This window comes from Brachyistius frenatus, unplaced genomic scaffold, assembly GCF_029030835.1.
Source record: "Brachyistius frenatus isolate BFR_SWC_R1_liver_20210118 unplaced genomic scaffold, ASM2903083v1 Contig_23, whole genome shotgun sequence".
Taxonomy (NCBI): Eukaryota; Metazoa; Chordata; class Actinopteri; family Embiotocidae; genus Brachyistius; species Brachyistius frenatus.
Genome location: NW_027210622.1, coordinates 5,221,065 through 5,240,435, shown reverse-complemented (window position 1 = coordinate 5,240,435; position 19,371 = coordinate 5,221,065). Strand labels below are relative to the sequence as shown.

The 19,371-nt window shown below is 40.9% G+C and overlaps 1 protein-coding gene across 1 annotated transcript in view; it reads right to left on the bottom strand.

Moving 5' to 3' along the window:
* The window catches only part of ndst3 (N-deacetylase/N-sulfotransferase (heparan glucosaminyl) 3), a 42,247-nt gene that overhangs the window by 14,592 nt on the left and 8,284 nt on the right, over positions 1–19,371 (bottom strand). The window contains 4 exon segments of the mRNA XM_069697546.1: positions 6,305–6,433; positions 12,011–12,196; positions 13,448–13,602; positions 14,626–14,713. Coding sequence (XP_069553647.1) covers positions 6,305–6,433; positions 12,011–12,196; positions 13,448–13,602; positions 14,626–14,713 — 558 coding nt within the window.

Sequence of the window (19,371 nt, the reverse complement as noted above, 5' to 3'; positions counted from 1 at the left end):
GATTACCTCACTCTTTGTCCATCTCTGCTGTGTTTGCTCTCTTTCTGTGTATTGCTGTATTATCCTGTTTCCCATTACAGAACACTTAGTATATACTGTACATTTGTCCTTGATTGAAATGTTATTGCCACTAAAAAGAAGCCTCCTCCCGCCCTTCGTTCATTCTCAGTCATTGTCCTCTCTCCACCTATCGCAGTGGCTCTCTCTTTCCCTCTCAGTCCGTCTCACTGTCTCCGTCTCATCAATGGATAATTGAAAGCTGAACATCAATACAGTGTATGATTTCAATTCAATTTATTTTGCCTGCTCCAGTAAACATCTACTGCGCCTTTCCATTCTGCCATTTTCACTGCTTTGTGCTCACTTTCTAATTTGTCCTTCCATTCAGTTTGTAGTTTATCATGTGTGCGTGTGCGCGCGTGTGCGTGTGTGCGTGTGCGTGTGTGTGTGTGTGTGTGTGTGCATTCGACGGCCTGTATGTGTTGATGAGGTGCTGGAGCCTTCAGTTGCAATCAACAGGACTCCGGTGAAAGTGCAGGAGGGAAAGGAAACGAGACCAAAAAAAAAAAGTGTGGAAAGAGTCACATGTGTGAGCAAAGTCAGGTTGAAAATTTGAAAAAAGTCAAGGAGAAGAAAGCATGTCGGAAGATAGGAGGCCTTCAGAGGAGAAGAATGGTGAAAGATGTCAGGGTGAGAAGTGGGTGAAACAGAGTGCTAGGAGGGAGGGAGATTGTGCTGATATTTGGAGTTTGGCTAATAAGCTTAGTGCCAGAGCTAAGCGCTAAATGTCAGCCCTGATATACTGTATGTGTATAGCTCTGCGTATGCCAGCTAGACACACATTTAAACAGAACATACACACACATATATACGCATTTGCTGTTTTGGACACACAAACAAAGGAATCTGTGTGTGTGTGTGTGTGTGTGTGTGTGTGTGTGTGTGTGTGTGTGTGTGTGTGTGTGTGTGTGTGTGTGTGTGTGTGTGTGTGTGTGTGTGTGTGTGTGTGTGTGTGTGTGTGTATGTGTGTGTGTGTGAGGGCCTATACGTGCATCACTTTCTCCCTGTATGTGTCTGGATTCTCAAGTGACACAAGATGCCGTGACCTGAAAATCAAATCTCAATCTGTCTGCCACCTTCTCACCCTGCTCCCCACCCCCACCCACCCACTCTCTCTTTCTCTCTCTCCCTTCTCTTTCACCATCTCTCTGCCCATTTATTGGGGAATGACTTGTGCCCTATTGGCTGTTTGCAGAGTCCAATCAATTGTCGAGTGCTGTGTGTACTGTGCGTGAGAGTTGAGCTCAGCGATCGTTGATGCAGCCCACAATGATGTAAAAGTATCCACACCCAGTTAGACACATGTGTGAACACACGCATACAAGACATGCACATGCACATGCACATGCACATGCGCACATGCACATGCGCACGCGCTCACATCCATTAAGTTGGTTGTTGTCAGTTGTAAACTGCCATCAAAGGCCAAATGTGATTTAAAGTCATTGAACAGGAAGTGGCAATGTTACAAATGTGCAGATCATCAAACAATGGGAAACCCCCGAGGGAGTAAAGCAGTAGGCTACAGAACATTATTGATCACGTGCACAAAGTGCATACACTAATTAAGCTTTTGCAACTGCAAATGGAAACAGTGAGAAGTGAAAGCAAATCACCAGTCTGTGTATATGCTTGTATATGTGTGTGTGTGTGTGTGTGTGTGTGTGTGTGTGTGTGTGTGTGTGTGTGTGTGTGTGTGTGTGTGTGTGTGTGTGTGTGTGTGTGTGTGTGTGTGTGTGTGTGTGTGTGTGTGTGTGTGTGTGTGTGTGTGGACATAGGTCATGGCAGATGGCTCTCATTTAGTGCTGAAATTGCTTTTATATTTAATAGGTCTCTTCATTTAGTGATACAACAAGAGGAGAGTTTCATCACTTATTACACTGATTAAGAGAGGGAGAAAATGAGAGTGAGACAAAGGAGAAATAAATGTAATTAGCCTTGGTGTGTTTCTGGCTCTCGAGAAGAATTTCAAACCCTTACATATATCTCTGTGTGTGTGTGTGTGTGTGTGTGTGTGTGTGTGTGTGTGTGTGTGTGTGTGTGTGTGTGTGTGTGTGTGTGTGTGTGTGTGTGTGTGTGTGTGTGTGTGTGTGTGTGTCACAGCCAGAGAGAGACAAAGAAAGAAACAGCAAGGGTAGAGACACATCCCTCTTGGTTTGTTGAGCTTATGCTGAGATGACATCACTGTGATGTGAGCAAAAACATTGGTCCTTTAAGCAACTATACAGACAAAGCTACACAAATGTAACACACAAACACACACAGCAATCACCGACTCAGGAACACACAGTTTGGTCACAACATGATGACAGTGAGGTAAATTGAAAATATGATGACATGTATTGATGGAAGAGAATATGTGAGTTATATTATTGTCAAATCTATTCAAGGCACAATCAATCTATTTATTTTAATGTAATGTTGCTTCTTATACTTTAAAGCTTGATTTATTTATATTCTATATTCTCATGAATCCTTATTTTTGTATGATGCTATTATAACTTTACAATAATACCATTATAATGAGCATTACTATAATTTATATCACAATAGTTGCACTTAAAACCACAGCATGTCATGTTGCTGCTGCCATTAGCAGGGCTAATATGCTAATATACTATATACTTTAATCACCATTAGTACATCATGAGCTCTGCATTCCCATGTCCACTGGGGAATTATGTAAGAAAGAGGCTACCCCATAATTATTATTGTTGGGCTTTGTTAAGACATGAATGTAAACTTACAATGTAAGTCCTATCAGGAGGTCTGGCGAGCCGATATTTAAATATTCTAACTTCCACTACCAGTGCTTTTTATTCTCAAGTGGTACTTCCAAGTCAGGTATTGGGCTGTGTTTTTAAATCCCTGAACAGATCTTGACTGAAATTTTCTTGCCAACATTTTAGGGATATTGGAAAAAAAAGCAGAATATATAAGCTATGGCTTCCTGAGTGCCATTCACACTTTAAATCGGAGTGTTCAGTAGATGCAACAGGATAGTTTATTTTGGATTACTCTGTCTAATGAACATCTGAGGATCTTCCCTTTACTCCCGCCTCCATTGCCCTGTGTGACTTCCTCCTCGACACTGTGGAGTCCGATTGCTTATATGGGCACCACCCTCTCCTGGGGCCCCAAAACATCAGCTCCTTTACAAAGTAGGCACAACAGACTTCCTGCTGCAGTTGAAGATGTTCAACCTGCCAATGGCAACACTAGTGCACTTCTGCCATTACCGATTCCATCCTCACCTCTTGCATCACCATCTGCTGCCAGTGCCAAGGACAAGGGCAGCCTGCAGTGCATCATTCACTCTGCTGAGAGGGTGATTGGCTGCAACCTGCAGTCCCTCTGGGACATAGACTGACCCCTCCTACCACGGACATAAACTTCTTCAATCACTCCCCTCTGGCAAGAGGCAGAGGTCTATCTTGACCAAACCGTACGCCACAAGAACAGTTTCTTTCCGAAGGCAGCTGGCCTCATCAACAAGGTCCTGGACCCCGGCTGACCCACACTCTGTCCCACTCAGATACACTACGCATCATATTAAAGTGAAATCTATAATCTTATATTGCACATACCATTGTAATTTTTTTGTCACTTTACATAATTACTCATTTTGTTCTTACTTTTAGTTTGTGATTGTTATGGACCAATACACCAACAAAAATATATTGTATGTGAAAGCATATTTGGCAATAAATCCCATTTGAATTTTAATTCATGTCCTTTTGGCTGATTTCAGGAACCAAAAAGCAGAAGCCTGTATTTGTACAGAAACAGTTGTTTTATGTAGATCAACCTCACTTCAGATTTTAATTCTGTTCAAACTGGCCATGTCAGTACTTTTTATAAACTCCATTCTTCCATTATTGTAAATAGTAGGGGGATATTTTCTCATATTATCTCTGTAATAAAAAATGGAGCAGGAACCTTTCCATTTTCTTTTTTTATAAGGCATTCAAGGGGGTCTTTACTTTGGTTATCATTGCATCACTGCCTGTATCTTTGAGAATCAATTTCAAAATACTTTTTTGTGTCTACAGAGCCTTACATAACCTGAGACCTTCCTAAATCAGCAACGGCCTTTCAATTCATATCCCAGTAAGTACTCTCTGCTCCTCAGTTTGCCGTAAGAAAAGCAGTAAGGCTACTTTCTGTGAAACATCCTTTTCCAATGTTAGAAAATAAAAAATATATATATTGTTTTTAACAACTAAAAATTCATCTTTTAACCTGGCTTTTAAATTGGGGTATTTTTCAATTTTACTCCTAACCATTTTAATGTTTTATTGTATTTGTATTAATCATATGATGTTATTAGCATTTTTTTTCTTCATCTCTGTTTCTGACCATCTTTCAGTTTACAGTGGGTGATGTCACGCATGATGTCACACGCTCTAACTTCTGACCCTCTCAAATAAAATAAAATCAAACATTCAGCAGCTGCATTGGCATAGGGATTTTCTAGTTATTATTGTCATAATAATTTTTAATAGTAGTAGTAATAGCATTAGTTTTAGCATTGTTATAATTCTCAACCAAGGGCAAAAAAGTATTCAAACTCATCTCACAGTGTTATTAAGTTGTTTCAGAAGTTAATGGCTTCAGCTGTTGGCTTGTGCTGTTCATGCTAACTACTAGAGTTTTGCTTGAGGCCACATATTTATCACACCATATAATTATCCATTCAATAGAGCACGCTTAAAAGGGCTGTGCGTGGCCACAGGTGACTTTCTTCTGGTACACTTTCCCCAGAGACTTCCTTTATTCATACAATTGGTCTCACTTTAACAATACATAACAGGCAGCCTCTCTAATCACACTGCCGTTAGACCGAAAAATACGCTCTCTCTCTCTCGTTTTCGCTCCGTGCCAACCACATAGTTCTTTCTCTATTATTAGAGAAACTATTATTATTGCTCTGGCAAATGCAAAACACTTATTTTCCAGAGATTCTGGAAAAAGAAAAGAGATTATTTTTCTAGAAAGAACTTACCTGATACAGCGCAATTATAGAAGTTCTGTAAAACTAGATGTAAATTGTTTTTTTTGTTTTTTAGTTACACCAAGTGTCATTTCAAAGCAGAGCAACAACCACAGCATTTCTATGCAAATGTCATGTATTATTATCCTTTTGAAACAGTCAAAACCTTCTGCTCAAAAGAAGATACAAGGATGCACTGACATGCTGTGATGCAGGCGACAGGCTGAAGAAAAGAAATCTTTTTTTTTTTTCTAAATTAAAGAATGGAAGAGAAAAAAAAAGACATTAAAAAATTAACAAAGGAGAAATGAAACAAAAACAAATGAAAAGATATAAAGGAAAGATGTTGAGAAAAGAAGACAAAAAGAAAGGAAGTAATAAATAAATAAAATGTAAACAAAAAGAAAGAAAGACAAAGTGATGCAGAGACAGAAGAAAGAGCATGATTGGGTTTTAGTACGAAGCTGCACCTGGCCCTGTGATGTTCGGTGAGTTCTGACAGCTCCTCTAGTTCAGCACGCCACCGACTGACACTTCCATACAGCCTACTCCTGGTCTATGAGCATCGTACTGTGTTTGTGCACGTGTGGTTTGAGGTGGAGAAAGAGCGAGAGCAAAAGAGATTGTTTGGGGTACACTCCCTGTGACTTTCAGTGACTGTGTGTGTGCATGCCCTTGTGAGCACGTGCACGTGGATGAACAACTTAACTGCCACCAAAACCTAATTCTGTTCCTTAATTCAAAGCAGAATCGAGTTGAGCTGACGTACACAGCAGGAGCAAGTGAGTGGGGAAGGATGTGTGTGTGTGTGTGTGTGTGTGTGTGTGTGTGTGTGTGTGTGTGTGTGTGTGTGTGTGTGTGTGTGTGTGTGTGTGTGTGTGTGTGTGTGTGTGTGTGTGTGTGTGTGTGTGAGACAGCAACCCCCCTGTGGTGAGACCTAATTTAAAGTGGGGAGAGGAACACAGCTCCACAGTGAGAAGCAGACCCTGACAGGAAGAGACAGACAGAGACACACACAGCAAAATAAAAAAGAATGAACCAGACAGTGAGGAAGTGACTTTTAGAGTGAGAGCAGGAAACCCTGTTAGTGCCTCTTAAAGCTGCAAAAATCAAAATAAAACAGTCTTCTTAGTTTCTCGCTTTGCACATTTGTGTGTGTGTGTGTGTGTGTGTGTGTGTGTGTGTGTGTGTGTGTGTGTGTGCGTGCGCGCGTGCGTGCGTGCGTGCGTGCGCGCGCTTCCTTTGACTCACCGGGTTGAGTAGCACAGTGAGGAGCAGTTCTCCCCCATTGATGCTTTTGTCCAGTTCTTTAGGTCCACCAGGGTATTCCTTATAGTAGATGGTGTGAGTAAATAAGCCACACGTCTGACGAGGCAGCACCTAGACACACACACACACACACACACACACACACACACACACACACACACACACACACACACACACACACACACACACACACACACACACACATATAGAGACATGCAATGAAAAAAGGAGCAGTTAATGTCTTTTACGTCTTCTGTTTAAACTGGAAAAATAGTTCAACCAAGAAAAGTATGATTAACAGGCTCCAAAATATGCATTCATGAGAAGAAACGAGAGATATTTGGTTATAACACTGAAAGACTCAAGATGACGAGTTTAAAAAGATTTGTTTCATTCATTCCATACTTGACCTTGCTTGACCTGCTGACTATACTAATCACAATTCAACTTGACCCCAGACAGTTTGATTGGAGATTTGTTTGTGCCTCGCTAGTGGATGCCACTGTAGCCTTGAGACAAGAGCCTCAAGCAGTGATAAAGAGCAAGATACAGACTAGGTCTTGTAACCTCACTTCTTTTAAACAGCACATTGGTCCTATTGAATGTTCATTTTCAAACTAATGGTCTTCAAGTGATGTCAGTTAAGGAAATGTCTCAAACTTCCCCCAAAGGGCTTCACTCTTTGCCTTTTTTTCCCCCACATGATCAGAAATAGAAGACCTGCACACACACATTACTAATGTGTAAGATTGATAGAGTTTTCCTTTAAGTGGCATATGAAAGCTCCATCATTCACTGATTTGAGATTAAAAAGGAAATCGCCGGAGCAGCTGGTTCTTTGAGGGTTTTTTTTTTTTTAAAGTGCTGATCACCCACCTATTTCAAGAACTACAAGCAAAGCAAAGATGGCTAAAAATAACAGAAATAATTCAGATGACAGATGTGAAAAGGAAATTATGATGAGATTAAATAGAGCTACAGAGCCAGGCTTGTCTGCACAATAAAAAAACAGATATAACGCTAAAGCAGGTCAGGGTTGTTCAGTGTTGTTTCTTACACCATATGGCATTGATATAGCTACAGATGTTCAGTTTGCATTCTTGCAAAGTGCAACAGAACTTTTTCACAATTGGCATTTTGACTTGTGACATAAAACGCTCAGGTGTAATTACAGTAACACCATAAATGACGGCTCTGATCCATTTAGGTGTTCCACTTCCAAGACTTTGTGCATGCTGGCTCACTGACACTTCAACAAAGAAGAGTCATTATCGAATATTATTAGCTTTACCTGCACTTTCCCTGTAATGACAAGTCAATACATTTGCAGAGGAAAGAGTTTATTCAGGTCAAATTAATGGTGTCAAAAGACACACCAGTTATAGCCTCCTGTGTGCTTGAGCTATGCATCCGGATGAGGCGTCCAGCCATGATGACTTCACTACATATATTTTCAGGCAGTTGGATAGCACAAGACATTAATTTGCACTTGTGATTAGTTACATCTTTTTGGGGCACTGCTCAGTTTGTTTTCCTCCTGTTTACTGAAGCTGCAAGAGATGATAACAGACTACTTTTAATGCCACCTCGAGCAGGTGAACTGGGCACCCTTGGTCCTGAAAATACACCCCCAAAAAACCCACCACAATGCCCTGTAAGTTCTTTACTGTGCCTGTTGGACTGATGAAAACTGGGTCCAAGATGTCAATTTCTCAGATTGTTTTTATATCAATTATTTCACCAAGATTTAGATGTTTTTGTTCTTATGTTCATAGTTTACCTCAACTGTAATACCCGCATTTGCAAAGCATTTGTCAAAGTAATGAGACTTAGTCTTAAGGCGAATGTAAATGTCTATTTTAATTAATTTATGCAATAAAAGAACTCAAATGATGCGCCCAGAAAGATATAAACAACCATGAAAGACTAATAGGGTGCTAGAGCGAGGGCTTAGCAGCTGATGAATTAAATGCTTTTTCATTAGTTCATTAAATGATCAAATGAGAAGAAGAGAAGAGAAGAGAAGAGAAGAGAAGAGAAGAGAAGAGAAGAGAAGAGAAGAGAAGAGAAGAGAAGAGAAGAGAAGAGAAGAGAAGAGAAGAGAAGAGAAGAGAAGAGAAGAGAAGAGAAGAGAAGAGAAGAGAAGAGAAGAGAAGAGAAGAGAAGAGAACTCCTTGTGGAGCACTTCTCTGTATGAAATAGAGAGCACAGATATTGGTTTATCTATAAAACACTGCAGACTCGCTTGTTCACACTCACACACACATGGGAGAGAGAGAGAGAGAGAGAGAGAGAGAGAGAGAGAGAGAGAGATGGAATGAGAGAGTGAAGGAGAAGGCCACCAGAGCCACAGACACTCAGCACTATTTCACCAAACCAATTATCCACAGCGCTATAGCTCAAACTGATATAGTACATTTTAAAAAGAAATATACACACACACACACACACACACAAGTGTTTGCATGTTTGTGTGGGTGTACACACACACACACACACACACACACACACACACACACACACACACACACACACACACACACACACACACACACACACACACACACACACACACACACACACACACACACACACACACACTTAAAGCACAACCCCATATCTCAGTCTGATTTGTTCTGATACTGTGGGTCCAGTGGGTGGCTCTCAATCTGCTGACAGAGACACACAAACACCAATTTTACAGCCTTAAGACAACTTCCTGTCCTCCTCTGAACAAACAAAGATGGAGTGAGCGGCAGGGGAGGAAGAGATTAATAGACAGAAATTGCAAGAAAAATTGGAAGTGAAAAATGTGAAAGGAAGAGAAAATGGGAAGGATGTGGGCGATGTCCCGCAGTAACATTACAAGAGGTCAGGAGGCGAGATAAATGATCAGAACCTAAAAGTTAATCAGCAAAGTGACTTAAATTTAAATTTACATGCATAACCCACCACGCAAACTGCCTCTCAGAAAAATGTTCCGCCTCCATGAGCTAAGTTTTGATTTTGTTTTCCCTGTATAGCCTCCCTTTGCTATTTAGTCAGTGCAGCATGCAATGTCTTGGAGCAAGAGATGTGCTTTTCAATATTTTCTGCAGTTTATTAAATGGAATTTGACAGAGCAATGTCACCTTGAGGTCTCCTGGGTAGCTGTTTAGCTTTCAGTCATATCACATGATTTTCATCAGCAAACAGTCCCCATGATCTTGATGAAGACCATGTGATTCCACATGGTCCTGATGAAGATCATGTGGTATGATTAAAAACAGCTACTAAATGGACCTTAAAGTGAGATTATTTTTTCAACTGCTGTCTTTAAAATCACAAATGAACTGTGGAGCTTCATCAAACTGAACATTCATTAGTAGCAATTCATTTAAACACATTGGCGGCGAGGTAAAGTGAAGTCTGCTGTCTTGCATACTGTACATGCATTGTCTTGAGGGAAGCTGTAGGAGGTGGGTGTGAATTAGATGCAGCATATAAGGGGCACCTCCGGGACCACCAGTGCCAGATAATTCTGATCCACACACTTGAGGTCCACCTGATCTTCCCAGAGGTAATTTCAGCATACCTTTTTTCTCAACATCTGAACCAGCTTGCACCAGAGCTGAGCTGAGTCTCTGGAGAGTCTTTACCCAGAAGTGAGGGGTGTTTCCCTCAGTCTGCAGTCTGACTTACAGTAAGCAACACGATCAGCAAGTCACTGTAAGCCCCTTCATTTCTTGACAAAGCGGAGTGACCAGGAAAGCTCAACTGAATGGATCTGATTTGCATATGTCCTTGCTTCCCTGCCAATGTGAATCAAACTTACAACTGGAAATACAGAAAAGAAGTTTGTTCCATTATTTAAAAATGTATTGATAACTTTTAGTTTTACTTGACAGACAATAGGAACAAAAGTTGTAAAAGCAACGCTCAGAGAACATCCATCATTTGTGTTGATTGTAAGTATGACAAACATTTTTGGGTTATTTTATTTTATTTCAGTCTCTACTTCCTCTGCAGCTTTTCTGATAAAAAAAAACAACAGAAGTCTTATTGTTAGTTTCTGCCAGTTTGTTCTTTGTTGTTTCTCCTGTTTCCTGTTTCATTGTGATGTATCATGTAAACTGTTGGTCTTTGTTCAGTGACTTGTCATTTTATTGAATTTAGTGACTCACTGATGCTTCTCAAAACCTTTCATAATGTAAAATGACACATTATAGCCTGTCAAATGAGCATGTTTTTGTACAGACACACGTAGGATTAAATGGCTGTCTTTTATGACGCTGTGACGAGACGTCAAGAAATAAAAGCTGACTTCTCAGACTGATTAGAAAATTGACAGAGCTGTCTGTTCAAATTGTTTGCTAAAGATTCAAATATGGCAGAAGAACATGAACTGGTAATTTCGGTGTCAGACGTGATTGGTTCTTTTGTCAATAAGGGAACAGTTGTGCACACTGACAAAGAGCCTGACTGACAAATGAATGAAGAAGAAGAGGGGAAGGAGGAGAGACGAGGTGGATGAAGACAACTTGTTTGGTGAAATGGGTGGCTAAAGTTTTATTCTATTGTTCAGACAGTTACAGTCACAGACAGTGACTGATAAATTATTTACTGGAGTATTAAAGCGTAAAAGTGCTTTCATTGCTAAGTCTTTAGTCTGTGACACACATCCCGCATTTACAAACACACACACACACACACCCACACACACACACAAGTTCAACCCTTAAACTGCATTGGGAAACCATTAAATATTGAATTAACGTGGCACTGGGCATGCTGTGGCGAGACAAGGTCAAATAATTCATATCACATGCACGCAAACATATATGTGTACACACACAGAGGGTACGCAACACACACAGCATCATTGATTTCCTGTTTAAGACCACAAGAAACAATCAGCACACAATTTACTATTTAGCAAACACGTATTTGAACAGGGAGACAGCAATCAAACAGTTATTTCAAAGCAAGATTAAAAAGAACAGAGCAGCAGTACGACATACCCAAACAAACTCTTGTGGGTAAAATATTTTGCATTGAAGGTAACTTTGATTTAACTGCTGTACAAAATTATAATTTACTGTTTTAATTTCAGTATGAAGAATTAAGCAAATATTTTGTTTTGTATGTGCTGTGAATTTTAGATTTGACTCATGACCTCTGCATGAATCAGAAGCATCATGATAACATACAGAAGGGCTTTGAAGAGGCACATGGTTGTGATATTGATCATTTTTATCTCACCGACCTACCTCACCTTCTTTTGTCAGACAACACACACGTGTGCTTTATCTACCAGGCCAACAAATCTTATATAACATGTCTGCACAGGGCACCACGTCTGACTTGTATAATACAGCTGATGAATACTTTTCCCTCCGTTTACAGAAGGAGGGAACAAACAGGAGGGGAAATATTAAATAATCATGGTATGAATATGTTTCAAATGAGACCCTTGGATATTATTTTGGCCTTTACCTGCACAAAGAAGATGTTCAATTATGAATACCCAGCATGAAGATGTGAAGAGGCTGATAAATGTTCATGTATGTGCAGAAATATGCCAATTGATCAAAGTGCAGTTATGAATGTGTGTGAGGCTCAGACGATTTGCATGTGTAAGCAGGATGTTAGGCTAATGCACCTTTCAGGCGTTCCATGAATTCAGAAATAATAATTTTGTGTCCTCACCATTATGTTGTTGTGGATGAAGCCCTTACGGTAGCGGGCAGGTTTGAGGTGGGGGTACTCTTCAGTGCTGGTGACCCGGATGTTCCACACCTGTCTCCACGCCTCGTACAGCTGTAGGTGCACTGGGTAGACGCCTGAGTGGTGAGGGGCCACAGCGTAGCCCATGTCCACTGGGATGTTGTGCTCCTAAAGGCGGGGAGACAGATATGGACACGTACATGAGGGTTATACACATAAACAGAGAAATTATGGCACATTTACAACTCACAGACAAAGGACTTTGTAGCACATAAACACACACGCAGTCTGACCTTGTAGCGGAAGCACGTGCTTTGTGTTGGGTTTGATATGATGCTGGCCTTCGGCTTGGAAATTAAAAAATATATAGTTTGTGTGAGCATGTGTATGTGTGCGAGCGCGAGGGTGGATGGTTGCTGGCTGCGTCCCGAAGACTGATGGTGTTGTCCTTTGCTCTGACACACACCTACACACACTGTCAAAGCTAAGCATCAGCGGTCAGGGGATGAGGGAGTGATATGTGTGTGTGTACAACAGAGGTTAGTGATCACACTTTATGTTCACGCTCACCTTCAACAGCATGAACCAGCCCCCCTCGCTGTATTGTATGTGACACCGCGTTCCAACACGGTCATACAAATCAACCTCTCACACACACACACACACACGCACACGCACATGCACACACACACACACACACACACGCACGCGCGCGCACACACACACACACGCACGCACGCACGCACGCACACACACACACATGCCAACAAAAACACAGGAAAATTACAGAGCAACAAAAGCACTCAGCCTTGTGGACCTCAGATTAACAAGGAGACATTAAACAGGGCTCAGGTGTACCTAACAAAATAGGTGCATTGCTCCCAACAGGGATATGACATTTGTTTGTTTGTCTCCTATAAGCCCAAATCACATCACAGTCTGGAAAAATAGATCATGTCACTAATTTGCATTAGCTTACTATATTAGATGTAGTTTACCTACAGCGTTGGCTTGTGGAATTTGAATGTAAATCTAACAACATGTAACAAACAAAACAGAAAACCTGGTTTTCTGGTGTCAGTGTCCTATAATGTAGGAATGTCACACTTACAAGGACGATACAAAACCTTGCAAGTAAAGTGTATTTTTGTGCTACATAGTACATAGCATTGTGAAATAAATGTGTATTATTTTCCAGCTTCTGCGTAAAGCAAGAACAGATCTTGCGTTTTGACCTCAGAACATTGTGGCTGTAATCTGCAGCGGAGATGAAATAACAATTACTTTCAGCAACAGACGTCCTTGGATAAAAACCCAATCATGGAAAATGAGTGTGATTAAAAGGACACACGAGAAGAAAACAACAACGAAACAGACAGCTGCAAGATATGTGTGTACATGCTTGTGCATCTATCTCACCAGAGCGAACTCCTTGTTGAGGACCATCTGCTCCAGCAGTGACGACTCGTTGTGGAAGAGGTGAGGCTGCATGTGGCTCCACATGTGGGGGAACCACCAGAACTCATCTACATACTTCAGTAGCAGATCGTCACCCTCGTCCTCCTCCCCTGTGCCTGCACACACAAAGACACGCATATACACAAGGACAAAAGGACAAAGAATGAAACATGTACAAAAACAAGCAGATTCCGAGTACATTAAAATATTGCCATCATTTCTTGCTGGTGTAAGAGTTGAAGAATATCAGCAACCAAATGGGCTGTCTTGAGGTTGTGTTGCTAAATAAAGTAGTCTGATACCATGGTGATGAAAAGTGGTGCCATAGTAATAACAGATGCTGCCATAATGTGTTCTATTCTGTACCAGATTTCTTCTAATTATAATCATGTTCAGTCTCGGCTCAATTTTTCTTTTCCAGTGTATCCCACACCTTTGTTCTCTGATGGCAGATTTAGACACATTAACTATAATATCAATAAAATCTGTCCTTGGAGCCACAACACAGCCGAGGATTCAGCGCTGTGTCATGACCTCATAATTATGCCTAGATAAATATTACTGTGTTTAAATATAAAGATAGGATGAGATCATTTTATTAATGATGGAAGGACAACAGACTATGAGCTAGATGTGCAACCTTTTACAGAAAATACTTAAGAACTGTGTAAGAACTACTGTTCAATAGATGTTTTCTTTGTAAATTATAATTCGACATGTATATAGTTGTTGTTAAGTGGTATATCATTTTTCAATTGCTAGATTGACTCAGGTGCCAATTTTTAAATTAAAAAAAAAGTTTCATTGTTTTAAACCAATTATGTTTTAATGTCAAAAGTGAAACTTACATGTTCTTACATTAAATCACCTGAAACTTGTGACTAATGTTGTTTAAAACACAAGGAGACCTCTAATCTAATAAAGACAATTAATATCATCCAAAAATTATTCCACTCTGAAAATTTACACTTTGAGTGTCCACAGAAACTTACTGTAATGAATAAAGGAAATGTATGAATGATTAAAAGCACAAGTCTAGATGCAACGTTTTAAAGCATATTTATATTAAATGTATTTCCAACTTTTGTGTGTATCTGTCACTAATATGTTAGAATGAAAAACATATAAACAGAACTCACCTGTGTGGTAGAACTTCCCAGAGAAGCCCAGATTGAAGGTAAAGTTGGAGATCTGAGAACGCAGCTGTTTCTGAGTATCAAGGAGAGCCTGCAGATAGATCGATCAAATTGATTAGATAAATGAGATATATAGATGAGACATGAGAATGATTGACAGATGAGAACAGATAGATAATATTAGATGAGCAGATATAGATAAGATAGATGTGCAGCTATAGATGAGATAAATAGATGAGATAGATGAGATAAAATGTATGAGATAGATGTTTAAATAGATGAGATAGATGAGCTTAAATAGATGAGATAGATGAGACAAAATAGATGAGATAGATGAGTTTAAATAGATGAGATAGATGAGCAGATATACATGAGGTGAGATAGATGAAATAAATATGCGATAGATTTGAAGCGTTACCATGTAACACATGTTCAACAACAAAAACAATACCCCTCCCTACACACACACACACACACACACACACACACACACACACACACACACACACACACACACACACACACACACACACACACACACACACACACACACTTCTCCCCATCACCCTATCTGTATCAGGTTAATGTCTCCCCAGCCTGCACCTGTACCAATAAAAACCTGATCTGTTTGATTTAAAACTCGTGTCTATGTTGTATATCTAAGTGAACTCTGGTTCCTGCGAGAACTATCATGATGGCTGTATGAACTCATCAGTGCTTATCCTATGGCTTGACAATGGAGGCAGTCCCCAACACACTGTTGCAGTGTGCTATTTAGGTCTGTTATTCTGTTTGCTGTGGGCACAAGTCTCCCAGTGGCTGTTCCTCTCCTTAAAGGTACCGCAATCTCTGGTTTCAATACTTGAATCAGGATTTTCCTCACTTATTTAATGACTTCATTAGTTTACTGGCCTTTAAACAAAGACTCTGTAATGAGTGTTAACTAAAGAGAGTTGCACACTCCACACACACACCGACAGTAATGCAAGTTAATGAAGGTCAGTGCATTAGTAGCCTCTGGAGGGTGGACTAATAACCCCCCGCCCCCCAATACACACACACACACACACACACACACACACACACACACACACACACACACACACACACACACACACACACACACACACACACACACACACACACACACACACACACACACTCTCTCCTCCCTTCTCATCATTCTCTCCATCCATCCCTAACACTACCAAGTAAAACCCTGCACCCCCCCTTCCCTCCCTCCTCCGCTGCTACCACCTTTCTTTCTGGTTCTCCCTCTATTCTTCCATCTTCCCGCTTCTGAGAACCTGCAGTCCCCCCTCTGCCCCCCCTCCCCATTTGTCTTCCACTCCTCCCACCCTTCTCTCAACCTCCATCTCTCCCTCGCTTGCTCCGTGAAAATGTCACATTCTCAGGAGACAGGGCTGTTCTAATTTGAAAGGAAGGCTGAAGCAGCATGGAGGAAAGATCGCTCTCTCTCCTTCTATAACTCTACACCCCTGCTCGTTCTTTTGAACTCTCCCATCCCCTCTTCTTGCTATCGTTGCACTTCTCGCTGTTTGCCCCCTCAAATATTTTGCTTATTTACAAAACTCTTATAGTTCTCTTTATATTTCAACCTGCTGGGTCTTTGTGTTGGGCTACGCGCCACATCTCTACTACCAATCTTTGTCATGCTGCTTTTAATCGATCCCCAGGAACCTTTCCTGATTTACGAGGCCTGAGCAGCTGAAGTCAGAGCAGGGAATTGGTTCCAGGCACTTTCTCTCCCTCTCTCGCTCTCTCTTTTTACACCCTCACTCCTCCTGCCTGTGTCTCCTAAACTAACAAATATACCGACACATGCATAGAGTGTCTTCATTAGCTCTAATCTAATGGTGTTGAAGATGGCTGCATGCTGACAGATGTGCACAGATCCCTAATCTGATCCCCTGCCTCCTCTGCTATGACATCCTCTACATCTTACACACACACACACACACACACACACACACACACACACACACACACACACACACACACACACACACACACACACACACACACACACACACACACACACACACACAGGCAAATGTGTGGATACAAAGATTTAAGAATTAAATTAAGTTTGAAGCTGAGTGCTTTGCATTGTAACTCAATATACACTCCCTGATGCACTTGGTCAAAATGCATTATTAACGTGTGTGTTGGTATCTGCGAAAGTCAGCGTAGGTGTGTGTCCAAGTGTGCAGTATATTAGTTTAAAGCTCTCATTTGTATTCTGCTACCAAACATCCATAGCAGAGAGCAGAGGTAGGAAGTGTTTGTGGTGAGACTCTGAGCCACAAACAACTGCTTTTGCATGTTGTAGCCCTTTAACCTTTTGTTACCTCTATTTTTGACTTAGAAAACTTGTGATTTTACTGTGCAGCAATGCAATTGTGAGCAAAAACCATTTTTGTCAGCACTGCGCTGACAAGCCATGTTGTAGGAAATTTGAAACCACACCACCAAAAACATGCATGTTTTGAAAGGGACAATGTGAAGTTGGCAATTTATTGTTCAGCAGCAGCACACTCAAATCTTACACGTCAGAGAACTAACCGACAAGAAACACTCTCTGTCTGCAACCACAGCACAGATTACAAAACGTTCACAGGCAACAAATTACTCACTGAGGTAGACCAGCGTTTTCAAACAAGTTTCAGGTCTTAAGTGGTTTTCAAACCATTCCAAAGCTACATTCAATAGAAAATAAATAAAGTGAGCTGAGAGAGAAGGTCAAACTCTGGTTCGTTTTTCACCTCCCCAATCAGGGTATGAATGTCAGATGGTTGGTTTTGGAAAATTACAAAAATGCTTAGACATGGGGCCCACTCATCAGAAAGGTATGAGTTGAAGGAATTTCTATTCAACTATATGTAAAGCATACTGGGATTTTAAGAGCCTCTCTAATTTGCATAGTAGCCTAACCTCCTGGCATTTAATTTTGGTGACTCAGTGTAGATGCCATATCCAGCGGCTCTCCAGACAACAGGGAAGGTTTGTTGGCCGGTTGTGTTTTATAGGCAATATATGGGTCATCAAAGCTGCAGGTTATCAGCATAATATTCAAAGACACCCACATCAGGACACTAAAACCACATAAATGATAACAGAATGATTCAAAACCAAATCAAGCACAAAATCAAAAGCAATCAACTGGGTTAATTGTGGCAGGTTACTGCCCTCAAACTCAACCTGAGCATCACTCTCAGCATCCTGACTTTTAGAGAGCTTATAGAAGGACTCCTGTATGACGAGCAGGCAGAATTGTGTGTACAAACTATGGCCAGCAATAAAAAGGGGGTACACTTCTCGGACAGAAACACTCACACTGAGCATATGACACAACCCTAAGACTGGCTTCTGAGGGACTATGAAGTCCCATCCTGCTGTTATTCTGACAGTAACACCTGCAGATCTGGGGAAAATAAAACAGAGCCAATCTGTCCCCTGGACACGGAGCTCAAAGCTGAAAGTGGTTTTAAAATGGTTCATAAGGGACACTTTATAAGACAGATTTTGATGAGCAGGAGGTGGGACCACGTAGCATGTGAGAAATCTTGACAGTCCTGGTGATGAAAGTAAACACACACACTGGGATTAGTGGTTAGTGATAGCACTCATTTCTGTGCCCAATCCCACAGCTTCCTAACACTGCTCATGTCAGATGCAATGCCAGTTTGTTTCTGTGTGCGAGAGTGACAGCGCGTGTGTACTTGCGTGTGTGTGTGTGTGTGTGTGTGTGTGTGTGTGTGTGGTGAGCACTGGAAGAAATGCCAGCTAGATGTTGGGGTTCAAACAGATGGGAGACAGGCATCTGGACAGCTGGCATTCACTGCCTTTCAAAAACCCTTTACACCAACCACCTCTTCACCATATCCCCATTCTGTCATTCTCGCCTTTGCACTGTTTCTTTTCTTCTCCCGAGCCTTAAGCCTGGCTAAACTATTAGTAATCATGAAATAGCTTATTTGCGAGTGGGATTTTCTACACAAACAGATTTAAAAGCAAGTAGAGAAAAACAAGAAAATGTGACATGTGTGGGGTTTTTAATTCCTCTGCAAAACCAGGTCAAAGTTCTTGATTCATCTACACGAGTGCTTTGTGTGTAGATCTGCGCATGTAATGTGAACACTAGACCAGCAAATTTAACTGGGTCAGGCATCTCTATTTGATGAGCAGAAAGAGCACCTTACCAGTTAATGGCAGGCTTCCTTTTGCTTACTCCTCCCTTCTCCGTCTCATTTCGGGTCCTGCTTGTCAGATTCCAGTAAGTGTAGTTTATTATATTGGGGCATTTTACCAAATCATCTATTCACTTGCATTTACGTATCCAAGGTACTTGTGATTGTTTTGGCATCGCTACTTACACAAAACTTGGCAAGTCCTCAAGGATTCTGAGTTTCAGTGATTGCTGTGACTGCAAAACCTGCCTCATTTAGTGGAAGACAAATGCTGGCACACATCCACGTCTCCAAGTTTATTAGGAGTAAATACAAGAGCACTGACAAAAATTATTAATTAAACTGAACTGAAGATATTAAGATAATTTTTTTTCTTGACAAATGCTTTTTTTTTAGAGTATTAACTACAAGAACACCATGACAAATGTCTTTTTTGTGCTATATGTTGAACAAATGAAAACCACTCATACGCAAACCTTTGCTTTTTTTCTTTCTAATAGCATAACAGTAAAACTTCTGTGATAATTGTCCTGACCAG